General features: G+C 40.5%; 1 protein-coding gene across 2 annotated transcripts; it reads right to left on the minus strand.

The window, feature by feature from the left end:
- Positions 1 to 10,576: 10,576 nt before the first annotated feature.
- On the minus strand, positions 10,577 to 12,354 carry LOC147889381 (caffeoyl-CoA O-methyltransferase-like). Of its 2 annotated transcripts, XM_087391200.1 has the most exons (6): positions 12,212 to 12,354; positions 11,940 to 12,101; positions 11,764 to 11,843; positions 11,530 to 11,674; positions 11,271 to 11,402; positions 10,577 to 11,160 (listed from the first exon to the last, which is right to left on the minus strand). In XM_087391200.1, the coding sequence occupies exons 2-6, from the start codon at positions 12,090 to 12,092 to the stop codon at positions 10,867 to 10,869; spliced, it is 804 nt and encodes a 267-aa protein (XP_087247326.1). In that variant the 5' UTR covers positions 12,093 to 12,101; positions 12,212 to 12,354; the 3' UTR covers positions 10,577 to 10,866. The 2 variants fall into 2 exon arrangements, with proteins under 2 accessions (XP_087247326.1, XP_087247325.1); XM_087391199.1 differs by lacking the exons at positions 11,764 to 11,843; positions 11,940 to 12,101; positions 12,212 to 12,354 and having other exon boundaries at positions 11,530 to 11,689.
- Positions 12,355 to 19,917: the final 7,563 nt, after the last annotated feature.

The raw sequence follows: 19,917 nt of genomic DNA on the forward strand, positions 1-19,917 counted from the left end.
GGAGTACAAGAGTTAGGAGAAGGGTGAGGAGTGGAAAATAGAGAAGGAGGTTGCTTGAAATAGGTGGGAAGTCATCGAAAATAGGTGGGAGGAGATATTGGCTTGCTTACTTGAGAGATTAGGGAATAGGATGAAGAAAATGCCGTGCAATTAGAGTTTCAGGTTTTAACCCATAGCGTCGCTATATAGCGATGTTTTTAATTAAAAACGTCGCTATACAGCGATGGAACAGAGCAAAAAGGTCGCTATATAGCGACGCTTATAGTCACTTTTTGTTGTAACATCAAATGAAGCTCAAACATGCTATTTTATAACTGTTAATATCTCTTCTTCATGCTTATGTTGTGATTTAATAAGTGTAGATGGAAGGGATGAGTGGAAGCTCGCCTGATGATGCGCCAATGCCGGGGAGCATGAAGTGGGTTACAGAGAGTTTATACTGTCATTGCACTCATTGCAAGCGAGAAGTATGACATCAACGTCATATTATCATGGGCCACTTGCGGATGTATGGGGAGGAGCCGGAACCAGTACCCCCCATTGGTGTTGCACATGTTGATGGACCATCAGTAAGTCAAAGCTATTTAAGTTCACAATCTTATTGTATACCAAGAAATAGAAGATCTTATATTTACACGAAATCTTAAAACACGATGAGGAGGGTGACGAGGGTACACATATACCTCCTCACTTTCAGCAAGACTATAGTCTCCCGGATGACGATGACGGTATGGTCAACATGTTGGATTCCATTTTTAGGGGCACTACATCCCACGTACATGTGATGTCAGAGTCTGAGGTCAAAATGCGAGAGTTTCAATCAACACAATTGTACGAGGGTGCTAGGATGTCTAAACTACGTGCTTGTCTCTCAATCTTGAATCTACAAGTACAGTATGGGTGGTCGGATACAAGTGTCTCGGCCTTAATGAGGTTAGCTCTTGCATTAATTTGACTCATTATTTGGATATTGTTTGTTTTGATAATCATCATTTGGATAGTGTCTTTGTCATAGGTTGCTCCAGAAGATGTTGCCTGCACCAAATACCATGCCTGCATCAAGAGATGAAGCAAAAACGATGCTAACAATGGTGGGTATGGATTATGATACCATCCATGCTTGCCGTAATGATTGTATTATCTTTCGTCGTGAGCATGGAGATTTGGCTAGTTGTCCAAAGTGTGGGGAACAACGATATATAGATGACTTGTAGGGTGAGCGGATACCGATAAAGGTCTTGAGACACTTTCCCATCATTGCAAGAATACAACACATGTTCCGATGCAAATCCATAGTGGAGTTGATGACATGGCATGCATCTCATCGATCCATTGATGACACATTGAGGATTCCCGTAGATTGTGTAGCTTGGAAGCACATAGATAATCAGTGGCTGGACTTTGCAAGGGAGCCATGCAACTTACATCTTGGGCTAGCCATGGACAGCATGAATCCTTTCATGTTACGCTCAACATCTTGGTCGGCATGGCCCATAGTCGTGGTGAATTACAATATCCCACTATGGCTAACAATAAAAAAGGGACACCTCATGCTTGCACTACTTGTGCCAGGAAAGTACAAGGCAAAAAACATGGACGTGTACATGGCACCTTTGATAGAGGAGTTATAGATATTATGGAGAGGAGTGTAGGTCTTCGATATTTCCAGAGCTCCTAGACATACCAATGATATTTTGGTCTGGGGTATCTTGATGTGGACCATGCATGACTACGCAGGATATGGAGAGTGCACAGGTACGTGGTTGTGTCTTTACATGTACAATGAGGGATTATGCTTTTTTGACTCTCTTTTGCATGCATGTCTTGTACTAACACATTCATGCATGTGTGCAGGACTTGTTACAAGTGGGTACCATGCTTGTCCTGTTTGTGGACCGGCTCTGAAATCGCTTGCATGCTACTCCAAACATATGAGGAAAAATGTTTATGAAGGTCATGCTCGATACCTTCCACTCGACCATCTCGCACGTGGAGGTCAGCTTGATCCACCACCATCATATTTGAAGGCAAGTGATTGGATTCAAGCTTGGAGGGAAAATGGAGAGGAACCTCCTCTTGGTATGAAGAGGCTATCGATCTTTCACGAGCTTCCTTATTGGGGTCAGTTACAAATCAATCATCTCTTGGATCCCATGCATATCTTCAAGAATGTGGGGGCTACTATTTGGGCACACTTGGTTGGCTCCAAGGACTCGAGAGGAGTGCGAGAAGACTTGCGTGCTATGAATAGGATGTCTCGTTTGTGGCCCCAAGTGCATGCTTTGGGAAAAGTTGTCCTCCCGAGAGCAACGTGGATCCTCTCTACGAGGGAGGAGGCAGCGGTCAAGGCAGACATTGCCTCTTTTCAAACACTGAAAGGGTACATGCATTGCTTGAGAGGAGCATTTTCAAAGGACAATAAGCTTAGTGGGCTCAAGTCCCATGATTGGCACAAGGTCTTACATGTATTCTAAGTAGAATTAGTGTACTTATAATCGTGATGCGTTAGCATAATTATTATTATGTTATATTGTTGACATGACTTCATTGTTGCTTTGATAGTTCATCCTCCCAGTTACAATAAAAGGGTGCTTACAAGAAGATGTTAGAAATGCTATATTCAAGATCTGTGGTATTGTGAGGTATGCTTACTATCAAACCGCATTATGTATTTTCTTCATGGACATGTGAAATAGGTGGATATCTCAAATATCTTACATATGCATGGACATGTGAAATAGGTGGATATCTCAAAAAGAGATCTCTATATCGAGCATCGAGAAGGCTAGGGTGGAATCCATCGAAGCCGTATGCTTGCTTGAGAACCACTTTCCCTCGAGCATTATGACAACTCAAGTCCACTTGCTTGTGCACATAGTTGATGAGGTGGCTATAGCAGGTACCGTTCATAGTCGATGGATGTTTTTTCTTGAGCAGTTTATGAAAACTTTAAAGGGGTTTGTAAGACAAAGAGCAAGACCAGAAGCAAGCATGGTAGAGGGATGGCTTGTGCAAGAGTCATTAGTATATATCACAGAATTTCTTGCATCCACGGATCCTGATATGCCGCAAGCTTGGCACAACAAGGATGATGATCGCATCGTTGGCAAGGTTCCCCAAGGAAAAGGGATTGAAAGAAAGATGAGCGAAGAGCAAATGGAGAAATTTAATAAGTTTTGTATCCTCAATAGCCCTGAGATGCAAAAGTGGATTGAGAGATATGAAGTGGCCAAAGCAGAAAGAATAAATGCAAGGACGAGATTCAGAGTAATGTACAGGCGATCACAACCATATCCACGGGATCTGGCTCTTCTCCCTACTCACATGTCACTTGATTGGCTACAACTGGCTCTACGTAAAGCCGAACGTGATGGAGAGACAATAAATGAGCGTGAGCAAGAGTTATCATCTGGATGTATGGTGCATGTAAGTTTCTTACCCCTTGATGTAATTAAGTAATTATTTGTGGCAGTATATGCTATAAAATAGATGCATCTTCATTGTTTTAATGATGCTCTTTTATAGTACAAAAAGTACAGTGCATTATGGTCATATGGACGACATTTTCATGTGGAACGCATCAATTCAAAGAGAGTCACGTATGATTGTGGAGTCATGGCTAACTTCACACAAGATAGCCGAGCAAGTGCTTCAGATACCAATCTTCTCTCCTCACAGTTGGATTATTGTGGAACCATACGCGACATCTATGAAATTGATTTCAGACGATTTACTATTTTCATTCTTGATGTAAAATGGTTTAAAACTACTTACAACGGTCCCCATGTGATAGTGAGAAAAGATAGCAGCGGTCTCTTTGCAATAGACTCCACCAAACATTGGACCGATGAAAGTGATACTTTTGTTCTTCCCGAGCACTGTGAGCAGGTGCATACTAATGATTTAATTAGTCAAAGCTTTCGTTTTTAAAGTCCATTGATACATGTACTTGAGCATAATTTCATATATATAATTGACGACATTTGGCACCCATCTTCAATATAGGTGGTTTTTCATCCGGATCGTTCTGATCCAAGATGCTGGTACGTGATCCAAGTTGCACCACGAAGTAAGCAAATTTTTGAAGATCGAGATGTGGATATGGAGATGCCACTACCAATGCCGGATCCAATTGATGAATCTAGCAAAGAAGATGTAGATCACCATATGAGCCAAGAGGAAGATGCGCATAATGACATCGCACGGGAGGAGGATGGATATCACGATATTGAGGAAGAAGACAACAATCATCAAGAATCACCACACTTAAGCTTTATTGAAGAAGATGATAAAATACTTTTAGATGAACGTACGATGCTAGAGTACGATGATGATATAGGAAATCAACTCAATATAGAGTTAGAGATAGACTTGTTTGGTGCCTTAGACTTGGCTTAAGATGAAATAGTTGATGTAAATGCTCTTATTTGATTTTTCTCATCTCAAACTTGGACATGAATATATGAGCTTCAAAGGCTTGATGTACATGCTCTCATTTTTTTATTCTCTATGAGCTCAAACATATATGAAAATTTAAAAAAATTTATCATTGGAAAAAACTAACTTTTAAGGCCTATAAAAAAAAAAACACCTCTGGAAAAATGTCGCTATAAATTTGTATATTAGTGTCGCTATATAGCGACGATTTAGGAAACCCACTTTTTGTATTGATGATTAACGCTAAGCAGGCGCTAAACGTCGGTACGTAAACGTCGCAATAGGATCCGTGTGTAGTAGTGAATGCTATCCTGTCCGAACGAAATAGGCTTAGATTCAAAATCTTTTCAGAACATGTTTGAGTGGCAACTTTAAAATTATGCTTCACCAAAAGAGGGATTTGAATGCCTACCTCCACAAAAAGGGTGTGGGTGTGAGTTACCACTTTGACTCATCACTACTTGAATTTACTTTGCCCACTAGATCAAGTAGAAATATGACATGTGCTATAGCATGACCTCCATGTTCATGGATGTTCCCAAGATCTTTGCTAGAGTTTGCATATTGGAAAAAAACATCATACCATGGACAAATATGTTCTTCAAAAGGTAGATATACCACAACCTTTTACCTATGTTAATTTGAAATAGATGTTCAAAAAAATAATGTTCAAACATTAGAAAATAGACATCAAATGAGATTATATTCATCATGTTAATTATCATGAACATTAGAAATTCTAATAAAAGTGAGAGAGGTCGATATGTTTACATATCACTCATGTCTAATAACCTCATACTACCTTTACACATGTTTACATTTGAGATGGACCTAGTTCGTGGAGAGTTCCTATCTACTAGATAGTTTGGGTGCAGGAAGCAGACAAATTGGTGGTTATATTTGGGCAACTGTCTCAAGTTTTCCCTCGAGATGAGTATTATCTACCCTTAGGATCTCATCTTATTTCAATGCATGTTGGAGTCTGGCATTCTCTGCTCGGAGTGTGTTGTTATCTTCTTGTGCTATTTGGAGAACCTATTGGTCAACTTTTGCCTTGTGTACATTCTACAATGTGCTCTGCACTTGCAGGTTGGCTACTGCTAGACTTACCTTCTCATTCCACAATGTAGTGTTGGCATTAGCTTGGTAAACTTCTCGGTAAACTTTTGTCACATCAAGGCATGATTCTAGACTAAGTCATCATAAACATGCTTCTTACTATCAAGCTACTCTTGCAGATTGTCTCTTTCCACACTAAGATCAGTCTTTACCTACCTCAGGCTAGCCATATTCTCTTTAAAAGGCCAAGCTAACTAGAACCGATATTGTGCTAGAAGTAATAATTTGTGGTCTAGTGCCTGGCGAGGAAGCCAGTTATTGGCCAAGTAACCCAAGGCCAGGGCGACAGTGGCAATCATGTTTATCTGAGATAATGCCACTAAGTTTTGGGGGCATACTCCTCCTGGTTATCATTCTAAAGCAACAAAGGAACTAATGGAAATTTTCTCGGGTGGGGGTTATCTTTTGAGAGATGCAATAGGTGCATGGAATATCACTATGCTAGTTGAAGCTATCACAGCTACCCTGCTAATTTTTTGCTCCATCTACTGAGGCTCTTGTTGCTCAATCGATGTCTCTTGCAGTTGCTCATGTTATCGCTTGTAGGTGTCTCCTTCCTATGTTGTTGGGTGCCCACCTCATCCGCAGCTGCATTCCCACTATATGCCTACAACTTAAAATGTCTTTGGGAGGTGCCCTCTCTACTGTTCACATGTGCAGTCTTCTAGCCATTGTGGTCACCAATTTTCTTGTCTTTGGCTCAATTGTCACTTTCTTCCTGCCCTGCTCCTCCAACTGGTATGGGAATTGTATCGCTCCAGTACACCTCACCCGAGTGAGTACATGATGCATCATAAACAAACATATCCTAAGTTTGTAATGTGCCTAGCCTTTGGTGAAGCTTGGAGTTGTGACTCAAAATTAGTCTTCTCAGTGGTAGAGAACATTATACCTCCCTAGTATCTTCCATATCCATTACCATCTGAGTCACATAATACATTGGCACATACCCTACACTCTTTTTTAGACCAATGAATTATGATAGAAACCTATAAACTACATGAAGGTCGTCATTGAATGCCTTGCTAATTTAATACCCTAAGAAGATGAGTAGCTGCCTTCATCAAAATAGGAGTTGCAACACTCACTATCCACCAACGGACTTGGAGCTACTAGGGTCTTCATCTGGAAAACATCTTCCAATAATCCATAGGATAAGCGAATGTGCACATCTTGGATGACCGCTCTATGATCCTCATAGTTATAAGAATCTAGGATCTTCTCTGCAAGAGCTTTATTCCAAAGGTAGCTTGGGAAAATTCAAGAGTTTGTTGCACTTGAGAACACCTGTGATGATCTTGTTCCCTACGAGGTGACAAATGTGAAGGTTCCCAACGATGTCTCAATGCGTGCTCTGCATTTCTCCATGATGAGAAGAGCTACAGTGTAGGATGCAGTAGATGAAAATGGCAATGGAAGTGAAAGATGCAATTTGGGATGTGGAAAACAAACAGTGAGGGAGAGTAAAGTGAGTGGTGAAGATGGTGAGAAATGAGAGTTAAGTCTAGATGATAACCAGCTAAATATGGACGTCTTGTCACTTGAGTGGCTGCATGACTCTATAACACACCCCCTTCTTGGATATGATTCAAAATTAATGCCCCCATAAACTTCAGATTGCCACATGGCTACATGCAATGCATTCCCTCTACTATCACTAAATAGCTTATTGACAAACTATCTAACACACACGACACAACCAAGGCATTTCCAATGGAGTGACCCGTATTTGAGCCTTGTGCAATTGAGGAGCTTGCTACTTGATAAGGCTTTAGTTTTCTCCCACTTTATAACACGCGGACACATTCCCTTGCAAATTCTCAAGCTGTATTATCCCATCAAGAAATACTTCAGTCAACTTGTAGGGCCAATTCCATCTAAGCTTGACTTTTTTTAAAGGGGTCTTGGCTTGGCATTATATAGTAATACTACCATACCTTTTTTCGGGGACGAGCATTTTTTGAGCGAAATCTTCCGAGCGTCTGAGCGAAGGAAAAAAAAAAGCTTCCAACTATGCATAAATATGGCAAAAATCGATCATCAGAAGAAAACATAGTTTCACTTAGAAATATGCAAAGTATTATAGCAATGCCTATTTTATACAAAAATCTTTAGGTGAATCTGTAGGAATGGTGAGAGCATAATGGGATGGCTTTTGAAGAAACCCACATGTAGAGTGGACTTCTCTATAAAAATTCCCTTATGATCCTTCTTACAACTTTTACTTAATAGGAGGTGACATTGAAAACCCTCTCTCAACCTATCTTCATGAAAGAGTTTCTTCAAAGAAAACTCATTGAAGCAAGCCATCCAGGTAGTTTCGCCAGCGAAACCCCTTTGAAGCAAGTCTCCCAAGGTAGTTTCGCTGGTGAAACTACCTTGGACAGCACTTTTAAAAGTGACATAACTTTCATATCCAATGTCCAAATATAGTCATTCAACCACTCAAATTGATCGGAACACCCCATTTGAGCACATCTATGGAGTTATATTTTGGAAAATCTTTCATATATAGTATTAAATATTACATGTATTTTATGAGAGTGATATATAAGCCCAAGTTAATATTTATTTATAGTAATTTAAACTTCTTTAGAAACATGTCCATAAATATGCTATAAAAACACTAAAAAGATATTGCCATATGATATAAATGTGTTAATAAGTAATTATATATGCATAGTATTATTACATTCAGAGTGATTATGAGGAATGTTTCTTAAAGGAATCAACACTTTTTTAAGGTAATAACAGGGGTACAAAGGGATGTCTCTAAATAAGAAAATTATGTTGTGTAAAAATGAATGAGTGACTAGTCTCTATATTTTTATGATAAAGGGATCTAGTTCTAGTGAAAATAAAAGTGTAAAAACCATGTTTCCTAAAGAAAAACATTTTTAAAAATCTCTTGAAAAACACGCTTGGATAAACCTGCTCACAGGTTTTTGCTCGTAAGATTGACGCATCCCCTTTTTTCCAAATGTTTGGGCACAATATGCCTATCTGCATGCCATGCTTTTCTTCTACATTGAAGCACTTGCTCTGACTAGGCTATTTGGCGGCGTAGATCATCCAAGTGGCTTAGCTGATGCAATTGTCCCTTGGTTGCATTGTATTCATCTAAGTGATGTATGGTTTCCACTCAGAGACATGGAATAATAAATATTAAATTGCAAGGGAACTACATCTTCTAGCCCAAAAGCCACACAGAAAGGTGTTAGATTAGTGGTGCCTTTAAAGGCAATTTGATGAGCCCAAAGGGTAGCATGGTGTTTAGCATCCAAATCGTTCTTGTAAGACTGTGATAAGCCTAAAGAGTCGCATGGAGTATCACTCTTATGAGACTACACTGTCTTAGTCAAGATTAATTTAAGTGTGTTATTGGTAGAACCCGCTTCACCGTGACCATGAGGATAATAAGTTGTGGAGATTGTATGCATAATACTGATTTCAACCTTTAGTATCTACAACTTCATTAAGAAGATGTGAGCCTTGATCACTAACAAGTTGTATGGAGCATCCGTATCGACAAATAATATTTTTGAAGACAAACCTCGCAGTGCTCGAGCTGAGTTATCTCAAAGTGCCTTAGCTTCGGCCCATTTAGTAGCATGACGAGTAACAACCATAATATATTTATTCTATGTATATCTAGCATGCCTGAAAGGACCAAGAAAATCCAATCCCCAGCTCTAGAATCCTTCCCAAGGACGAGTAGGTTGTAATGACATAGAGTAAATTGGCAAGTAGACATCCATTACATTGGCACACATCATAGTATGTACACTTTTAGTATGGGCATCCAAAAACAAAGTTTCCCACCATAAACCTATCTATAAGACCTTTCGAGCAGTCAATTCTCCCTGAAAGTATCCACTAGATGGGCCCAAGTGAGCTTCTTTGTCAAATTATAGCTTCTTCATGTGGTAGAACCCACCGTTGGAGAACACCATCTGCACACTCACGTTAAACATTCCCACCAATTAAAGTGAATTTCCAAATAATGATTGCAAATGTAAATCAATTATATTTCTTTGTGTTGCATTGGTCCATGGGGGGTGCACTACTAAGAAACCCTCCAATAAAATCTTCCCCCCAATAAAAACACCCCTCTTAACTTATGCACTTAATGATTTTTTTCTAAAGTTGAATTAAAAAACCCCTCTTGTAATTGTAATATATCTTCTTAAATTTGTTCAAAAAGTTCAATTAAAATAACCCTCCTTTTGAATCCATGTGGTACAATAAAAGTTTGTGAGGTGCACCCCGCGAGCATTGGTGATAAAAGGGAAAGTCCATGCTGAAAAAGTACGTGGATTGAGGACCTAAACATATCTATTAACATAAAGGTTGAACTTACAGAAGTTCAAGTTCAACTTGAAACAAAAAAACCAAGCTCATAAGAATGAACCTCTTAGCACAAGGGATCAAAGACAAAGTCAAGCTTGAAGCATAACAATGGGACATAAGCCAAGCTCTTTGTTAACTCGATGAGCACTCATTGTCTACATAGATAGAATGGAACTGTTTCCTCTCCTTCATCTTCTATCAATGTGTGTGTGTGCGCACGTGCGTGTGTGTCTACGATGTTTTGTATATATCACTATTCTTGAATGTTTATAATGCTCTCAATTACATAATAGCTATCATCATGAGACTTTTCTTCTTTATTTGGTGACTTATACAATTGTTGCTTGGTGACATCCATTCTTGTTTGAAAGGTCACGCTTAATACTTGTATCTTCGTTTTTTCACTATCAAGTATAATATCGTTGAGGTGAGAGAAATATGTTAATGGGACTTCTTTACAAACTTATTGATTAACTATCCCACCATCTACTATACTTCAAGGAGAAGCAAAAGATTTCTCCTATTGCAAATGCATGGGAAGAGACACCATGACATCAAAGATCATAGTGCAAAGCTAGTCGTATGAGACATAGTGACTTCAAAGGTTCCCTTGAAGGATGCTTTTAAAAATGTTTTAATAAGCCTTGTTTTCCAAAATGGAGGAAAGGAAAAGAAGAGTTGGGAATTATGTTGCATGCCCTTAAGTAATTTGGCATACTTTATTGCATTCCGAGAGACATGATGTGGCAGGTTGCAAGACCACCCAATTGATGGTACTTGGAACCTTGGAATTACAAAGGAATGTATCGAGAGCATACTATCAATCAATCTGAAGAAATAGAGCCGTGGGCTTTTATGTTGATAACGAGGCTATGCACGCACTCAGTCACGAGTCTAAACGAGGGCAGCTGGCGATAGCGGTCGGGTCGGTGTGGGATTGAAGTCCAAGCTTGTCTGAGCTCACTCCACTCGCCTGCAGAGAGTAATACCATCGCCTATGGGGACCATGCTGATCTCTATGCGAGGGTCTGCTGCTAGGGCCTTGTTGAGCTCCAACACGAAGGGCTTGTAGTATTTCACGTACTTGGGATAAGGGGTGTCGTCTGGCGCAGCCACTGAGCCGTTCCACAGCGTGTTGTCGTAGCCAATCAGGCCTCCCACCTTCACTAATTTCATCAATCTCTCGTGGTAGTTTAGGTAGTTATCCTTGTCTGCGTCCACAAACACGAAATCGAAGAAGCCGATGTTTGCTTCCTGCAGACACGGAAAGTGTGGTGCCCGGTTAAGCTAACAAGCAAACTTTGTCAAGCGATAAGTCTGTCCAAATTTTCACGGAAACGGTAAAGATTTCAAGTAGCGCTTACGTCTTTCATGAGCTCCTCCAGCAGCGGGATACCCATTCCCTCCCTGAAGTCGATCTTGTGGTGTACACCTGCTTTCTTCATGAAGGGAACGCCTAGCTCGTAGTTATGTCTATTGATATCCAAGGCAACGATCTACAGCGACAGCTTTCACACGTTAGTTCGAAGAAGGATAGCCAATCTTGCGCGAATTCTGAAAATTTGGTAAACTACAAACAAAAGAAACGAGCCTATCTACAATTTACGGTGGCAGGAGACGGACCTTGCCGTCTTCCGGAAGTGCCAGTGCTGTGCTGAGGAGGGAGTAGCCGGTGTACACACCAAGCTCAATGGTATTCTTCGCGTTAATAAGCTTCAGCAGTAGCATGAGAAACTGGCCTTCGTCAGCTGATGTGGTCATGAGATTCCTGAGAGCAGTATAGCTCAGAACGTCAACTCAATCGCAGCTATTCCCAATCATTGGTACAAAATAGGGAACATTAGGCGAGAAGCTGACCAAGGGTGCTTTGCTGTCATATCTCTGAGTTCTCGCAGAGGGGCTGGCTCCCGAGGGTAGACACTGGTGTCGAGAATGTACTGCACACAGAGAAGTCGAGGATTCAGGTCGCTGCTGAGCACACGAATGTCCCAAGAATTAACGTTTATTAGAGATCCTCAAGCTTTGCAACACACTTGAAAGAGAGCATCGCTCTGGAGGAGGCTCTTGTGGCCAACTGCTGAGTGGCGACCCTTCTTTTTCTCCTGATCAACGGCAGGATCTGCCTGGCTTTTACTGGTTTCAGTGTTGACGGGCTGAGCTGCAATGGTGTCAGCGGTAGGAGTCATCGCGTCTGGCTGCAAACAAGGCCGGGGTGGGAAAAGAAACCAAAGGAACGTATGAGTTGGAGGAAGAGCTACATTGGTGGGAAAAGAGAGACAGAGAGAAGGAGCGGAGGAGTAAATACCTGGGAGAGGATAGAACTGAGGTGGAGGAGATCAGGTGATGCTGCTAAGGGAAGCTGGAAGAAGGGAAGGAGAGGGAAGATGGTATAGAAGAGTGGGGAGGTGGGGAGTGCTTAAGAAGAGGAAGAGCGTGAAGGAAAGCAAGGGTGATGTAGAAAGTGGAACGTGAAGTAGCCGCACCAGCAGCAGAAAAAGGCGACAGGTGGTGAAGCGACGAGGAGGAAGGTCTGTTTCAGTTGAAGAAGACGAAGGTGGTGGCGCCTCGGTTGGTGAAGACCAAGGTGGTTGCGCCTCTCGTTGGTGAAGACCAAGGTGGCTGATGATGGTGGTGGTGCCTCTGGTTGGCTGATCGTCTAGAGAGAGAGTAGAGAGAGAACCACTCCATAGCCATGAGTTGTCTTGCACCAACTCCGACTCCGACGTGCCACTTCATCCCACCACCCGGTGCCCTTCGGGCTGTACCACCCGACGCCGTTTGAATTCTTGAAGGTTCTACCTTGGCAGTTGCCTAGTCACCCTCAGCAAAATCACCACGTTGGGTTGGGTGGCCACATTGCCATTTGTTGGGATGTAGTAGTAGTAGCTATAGTGGTAGGGTTTCAGCCCACTAGAGCTGGCTGCCTACATGTGAATCTTGTTGCCTGATGACATAGGTCCTTAGCAGAGCTGCCCCTCGTAATGGGCCATGGGTGGGTGAGAAAAAATAATAATAATAATAAATAAACTTAGAACTACATATTTCTTGCAATCTCTCTCTCTCTCTCTCTCTCTATTCTTTTTCTTTCTCATCTACACAATGGTGTTGTCGTGACCCACCACTCCTAGTCAAATACTTTTTCCCCTCCATGAAAGATTCCATAATTCTCTCATTAATTTGTGTTGCTTGGACATTGATGAATCTACAGCATTGACTGCCCCTGGCCTTGCTTGCATGATGTATCCTTGAACTATACATACATTACACCATGTAGCTCTCTTCTTCCCTAAAGGGATCCTATTGTTATGTAGACCCTTTTGAATCCTGCTATCACCTATGTAACCACGCAAAGCAAGGTCCTCTATAGCTTTCATCGAAGTGTAACAAGTGACCTTTTAGTCGAAGCCTCATTGACAAATCTTGAGTTGAGATCTTGCATCCCTTCTAAGCAAATTGTTTCCTTAATTCGGATGGTGATGAAGATACCTACCTTTCTAGTAGACATTTCAATTACTTGATTGCCAAGACTCATTCACAGTCCATCATCACATGTCTTCTCTAACAACTACAACTTCTAAGTTTCATACTTTAACCACCACAACCACCGATCACATGAGTTAAGTGCAATGGGAGATATGGAATCCATGAGAATCCATGGACCATCAAAAGTTACATCTTTTTCTCATCTTCATGTCTACAAGAGTGAATAAATTCCCAATTTGATGCAGGAGAGGTGACTAAAAATTTTCTTAAATATTTCAGAGAATACTAAATAGTGAATTATATGAGCATGATAAAGAGAATAAAATCCTTAGTGATTGGCTATACTTTTTGTTAGGTATGTAAAATTTTCAAGGGGTGTGACTTTATAAAATTTTACCACGTGCATTAAAAAGGACGGGTATTTTAATTCAACTATTCAAAAAATTTTAACAATATTACAATAACAAGATGGCTTTTTAAATTCAATGTTAGAAAAAAATGACCTAGTCTATAAGTAAAGAGTGGTGTTTTTATTGGGGGGAATTTTAGTTGAGGAGTCTTTTTAATACCCTTTGAACACACCTGATACATAGGGTTTCTTACTAGTGCACCCCTCGAGGTAAAAATTAGAACTAAAAGGACAATATGATATTTGCTAGAATAGTGTAGACCCTTAGTAGTTTCTTCAATTTGCATTTGATGAGCAAAAAATTTCATTGGGTAGTCACTCGGGGGGATCATTGCTAAGTATGTGTAAGTTCAGAACGTGAGCTTAAAAGAAGGTATACAAAAAAAAGAGCAAACTCACTCATTTTACATTTACACATTGGGTTAGAGAATGAATTTCTGAAAGTTTTGATTGTACATAAGGGTTTTTTAAAATCATAGATGGACTACAGAGAGTCTTTTGTTGTAATGGCATGTGCTTTGGATTTCTACTCATGTGGCCTGGGTTCTTTTCTTGGGAGCTCTATGAAGAATCACAACAAATTTTAGGTCTTGATCTTTTTTCAAAACTCATAGGTCAGTTGCATTTTTGGAGGGCGCTTCTCTTCTCCATTAGCATGTCGGCATCTTTTCTATTCTTTACACTACAAGACGGGGGCCTCTTTTCAACAGCAATACTAATGCTAATTACAAAGAATTTTTTTTAACGATTGGAAATCATCAAAAACTCTGTGGGTGTAGACGTTGCAAAGAAAGCATCGGTACAAGTGTCAGTGTCACTGTCGGTAAACTATACCTGATAGTATCGGTATGGGTTTTAGTGTAGGCATTGGTATATACCGAAACTACAGTGTCAACACAGGTGTCAGTATATACTCACGTTTTTATAGAAGCTAAAAAAAATTATGTGGCACAGGATGGGACTCGTTTCACTCCCATCCTGCCCCACATAAAATTTTTTCCCATTAAAGTCACTATTAAATGTGATATAAATGTAGAGGTTTACATGACAATTTTGCAATGAAAGTCTACAAAGTTGGCATGTGGAGATGCCCAATGTGTGTCTTGCGTCCAATGAATGCTTCATAAGGTGTCATACCTTGTATCGGTTTAGTAGGAAGCCGATGAAGCAAATAGTTTGCAGTGGCTATTGCTCCTACCTAATATTGATTCGAAAGATGCTTCTCACTAAGCATTGGAACTATCCGCTAAAGTACCATTATTCCTTTCACCTCTTGCATTCTGCTGAGGAGTATCTACAAAAGTGAACTATCTTCGAATGTCATGACTTTGGTAAAAGTTCATGAATGTTGAAGACATCTATTCACCTCCTCTATCTGATCTCATGACTTTGATCTTTCTGCCTGTCTCGTTTTCTACCATGGCTTTGAATTCCTGAAATCTGGAAAAGACTTCAGATTTCTCTTTCAGAAAGTAGACCCAATAATATCTGCTATAGTCCTCGATGAAAGTCAAGTAGTAAAGTGAACCATTGATTCTGTGGGTTTGGGCATAACCCCATACATCTGTATGTATCAAATCAAGAATACCCCACGCTCGAGAGGTGTCTCTACGAAAGTTGGTTCACTTTTGTTTGCCGAAGTAGCATGCTTTGCAAAATTTTCCAAAAAACTGTAGCTTAGGAATCCCAATTGCCATATTTTGATTCTTGAGATCTAACAAGTACTTGAAATTGACATGACCATATCTCTTGTGCCATTTTCCAGATAGTGGCAACCATTGCAGTTGAGCTCACATGGCATGCTTCTCTGGTACTAAATATCCTGATATGAAAACTCGAGGTGGATGGACCCTCGAAAACCTTCCTAATAACCTTCATCAGTGTCATCTTCTAGATTTGTCTCTGATATTGCATTCATTTCTGTCACGGATGACTCCAAAGTTGTGTTCCATCATTTGACCTACTAACAAGAGGTTCTTGCTGAGCTTCGAAACGTAGAGTACATCTTTCACCAATCCTTTCTTACTAGTGAAATTGTTTATAGGGATAACACAGTGTCCCTTGAACAGGATTCGGTGTATTATTTGGTGTGTAGATGACATTGTTTTGACCTTCTAATGGTTTCATCTCTGTGAGCCATTCCTGATGATTTGTCGTGTGAGATGATGCACTGCTATTGATGTACCAAGGATCTTGATCTGCTTGGTCGACTTGATAGTAGCTGAAATCCTCTTTGGGATTGCAATCAATGTTTAGGTACACTATATTACCAGTTTGTTGCATTTCCTCGTTTGTAAGAAACATATTCCCATGTTCATTTGCAAAATGACTATGACCAGAATGTCCATCATAATGATTAACTATGCCGCCATGGAAGTTCTCGTGATTATTACTACTGGATTGATTGCCTTGGTCGTATTGCTTTTTGCGGCAATCTCTTTCATAGTGTCCAAACTTATGACAATAGTTGCACTGAATGTTTGACATGTTGGTGGATGCATTCCCTCGTCCTTGGAATCTTCCTCGATTGGAATGATTTCCGCTTTGTTGATGCTATTGCTGTAGATGATGGTAGTGCTAGTGTTGGCTTTGCTAATGACTCTATTGCTGATGATGACCACTTCCTTGGAATGATCTACCTCTTTATCTTCCTTTGCCTTTGCTTCTGTCTAAAGCTATGAATGCCTGATCATTAGAATGACCTTTGCGTTCTTGAATGGCTTACATCTTGAGTTCTTCACCAAGTAACATTAACGGATGTGTGGAATTTGCCATTAGATGGCAATACTCTAGACTAGATTCTCGTATCCCTTTCCTAGTCATTCAGGATTTTCTAGATTCATAGTCTCTCATGTTGCTATGAGTTGATTGGTGTAGTCTTTGATTAACTGTATGTGAGAATATGGAGTGACTCCGAAAGGTACAAGTCAAGAATTTCTTGCATGGCTTAGATTGGCAACTTCGGGAGATTCAAAGCATCCCCTCTATGGTGATCTAGTCTGCTCTAATCTAGATCTATACCAACTGTTGATCGATGAAAGAACATCAAATAATTTCTTTAGCTCATTGAGAGCGCCTTTGGAGACAAGAGGTTGGGAGCTCATTTCGTATGTTCAGTAGCTGCTCACTGTTGCAAGGAGAAGCCCATTTGGAGCTTGCAGGTCCTTTGGCCATTGAGTTGGCATAGAAGCTTGGCTATGAGCTAGAGCGAGAGCTCCTACCGTTTGAGAGGCTTCGTTTGTTATTGTAGGCATCCATTGTAGAAGCTTAGGTTGTTGGACACTTGCTAGGCATTGCTGTTAGGCCCGAGGGGTCCACTAGGGTTTATCGTATGGTACCACGTGAGTGTAAGGGAGGGGGGTTATGTAAGGGAAGGAAGGTACATTTTATAAGGTAAGGTCCCATAAATAGGGGGTAGATAAGGGAATTTTCATATATTTATTGCACGGAGGTGACGTCTCCTTATTACTACTATTGAATCCCTTGTGCTGTTGGGTGAGTGCTAGCTAATGCTGAAGCTCATATGCTAAAGATGGCGGGAGACGTTGAACATAATTGTCCAACCATGGAGTAAGCTAATTCAAGAGGTGCTATCTATACCGCTTAGTTGATGGAGCTATGATGTTCGTGGAGTTGCTGTGCTGAAGACTGCATTGTTGCTTGTAGCTTTACATGTGTCGATGGGGAGAAATTGGACTATACTTGCATTACTTATGCTTAGTCTTTTATAGTACCCGAGCATGCCATTTTCACCCTCTTCAACAAACTGAATAAATGATGGAATATCAGTAAAGTGAGGTGGAAAAGTTGAGAGGAAGGATCCTTTGGATATAAGTAACCATCAACCCAAAGATCCACATTAGTCTGACACTGTTGCCTTCGTGCGTGCTTCTCTTATGCACTCAAGCATTCATTTTTTATTGGTGCATTCAATATGTGAATGAGCAAGTCCAGCTTCTGCATTCTTGTTGAGTCAATAATGTATGTTACTTCTTTGAGTGCCATTTAAAAAAGAGAGGAGACTATTTTGACAGTTTAGGAGTACAATGCTACATTCTTATTTGCAAATGATAACATTTGTACAATATCTCCCACTCTAGAATCCAAAGATATGCACTTTGTATTCCTAATGACATGTGTTGGATAAGTCTCATCTCTGTCCCATGCAATAAATGCTTTGTTGGAAGTATTATAGGGCATAACATCTCTAAGGATTTTCATATCCCCACACTTATCCTTTTGCTCAACATGTGTACTAAGAATCTTTGATACGATAACCACCACCTTATCTTTGCCAAGTCTTCTAAAGTGATAAATAGAATTTGGATCACTTTCATGGATTGTAGCAAATGCAACTACTCCCCTTTTGCAACATAGAATCACCTCCATCCCTGGAATAAAATTTGTATAGCCATCTCCTTTGTGAGTTAAATTCTTTGCAAACAAGCTATAACAACCATTATAAAGAACATTAGTCTCTTCTCAATAATCTACTTTATTAATTATTTAGAAATCTAGATCTTGTTTAGAAATATGGGAGGTCTTATTAAAAAATTTGTGTTTTCAATAAAGGATTTAAGATTTAGTAATTAGCAATTTGCTAAAACCAAATCATCTAAACCCTACCCCCTAAAAGAAACCCTAAATCCTAAATCCTTAACCCAAACACTCTAAACCCTAATCCTTGCTCTTTAAACCCTAAACCCTAATCTTGGCTCCCTTAACCCTAAACTCTAAACCCTAACCCCTAATCCTAAACCCCTCAAAACCATAAACCCTAAATCCTAAAACCCTAATCCCTTAAAACTTAACCTCTAATCCCTAATCCCTAAAGCCTAAACCCTAAAAATCCTAAGTCCTAGCCTCTAACCCCTAACCCCTAGTCCCTAAACCCTTATTTTGGACCTCTACACTAGAAACCCTAGACCCTAAATCCTAACCCATTAACCCTTAGTCCATAATCCCTGAACCCTAAACCCTAAATCTTAAACCATAACCCCTAGTTCCTAAACCCTAAATCCAAATCCTAGCCCTTAAAACCCTAAATTCTATACCCTAATCCCTAGTTCTTAAACCCTAATCTTTAAACCCTAAATATTAAACCCTAAGTCATAAACCCTAAACCTAAAACCTAAACCCCTAGATCCTAATCTATAAACCCTAACCCCTACTCCCTAATCCCTAAACCCTAAACGTAAACCCCTAATGCCTAAACCCCAAATCTTAATCCTAGACCTGTTAACCCTAAACCCTAAACCCTGACCCCTAAACCTTAAACCCTAATCTTGGCCCCCTAACCCCTAGCCCCTAAACCTTAAACCCTAATCTTGGCTCTCTAAACCCTAAACCGTAACCCCTAAACCCTAAATCCTAACCCCCAAAACCTAACCCCCAAATGCAAACTCATAAACTCTAATCCGAGTCCCTAATTCCTAAATCCAAATCCCTAATCCCTAAATCTTAAACCCTAATCTTAGCCCTGTAAACTCTAAACTCTAACAACTAAACCCTAACTCCTAAACCCTAACCCCTAATCCCTTAACCATGAACGCTAATCTTGACCCTCTAAAACCTAAACCTTAACCTATATAAACTAACCCCTAATCCCTAAACCCTAAACACTAACTCCCAAACCCTAAACTGAAACCCCCAAAGCCTTATCCCTAAACCCAAACCCCCAAACCCTAAACCTTAAACCCAATGATTGATTTAAGTAATATTTGTCATTCATTTAAGTAATAGTTTTCATTAGGATTGATAAGTGGGAGTGAAATTGATAATAGGAATGTGGTAATGGGAGTGGGAGGTGGGAGTGCAAGAAAGGGAGGGTGGGAGTGTGGAAGTGGGAGTGGGATTGGGAGAGGAGGAGGTGGGCATGGGAGTGGGAGAGGAAGTGGGAGTGGGGGAGCTGGGGGTGGGGATGGGTAGGAGAGGGGGAGGTGGGAGAGGGGGTAGGAGAGACCAATGGAAGGTACTTGGATGGAGGGGCAAATGGGAGAGGAGATAATGTGATGGAGGGGCCAATGGGAGAGGAGACAATGAAATGCAGGGACCAATGAGAGAGAAGCACTTAAAACCCTAGCTTTTCTTATATATACTCTCCTCTCATTGTTTCTCCC

Source organism: Dipteris shenzhenensis, chromosome 20 (assembly GCF_047967505.1).
Source record: "Dipteris shenzhenensis isolate YYH24624 ecotype China chromosome 20, Dip_SZ_1.0, whole genome shotgun sequence".
In the NCBI taxonomy this organism is placed as follows: domain Eukaryota; kingdom Viridiplantae; phylum Streptophyta; class Polypodiopsida; order Gleicheniales; family Dipteridaceae; genus Dipteris; species Dipteris shenzhenensis.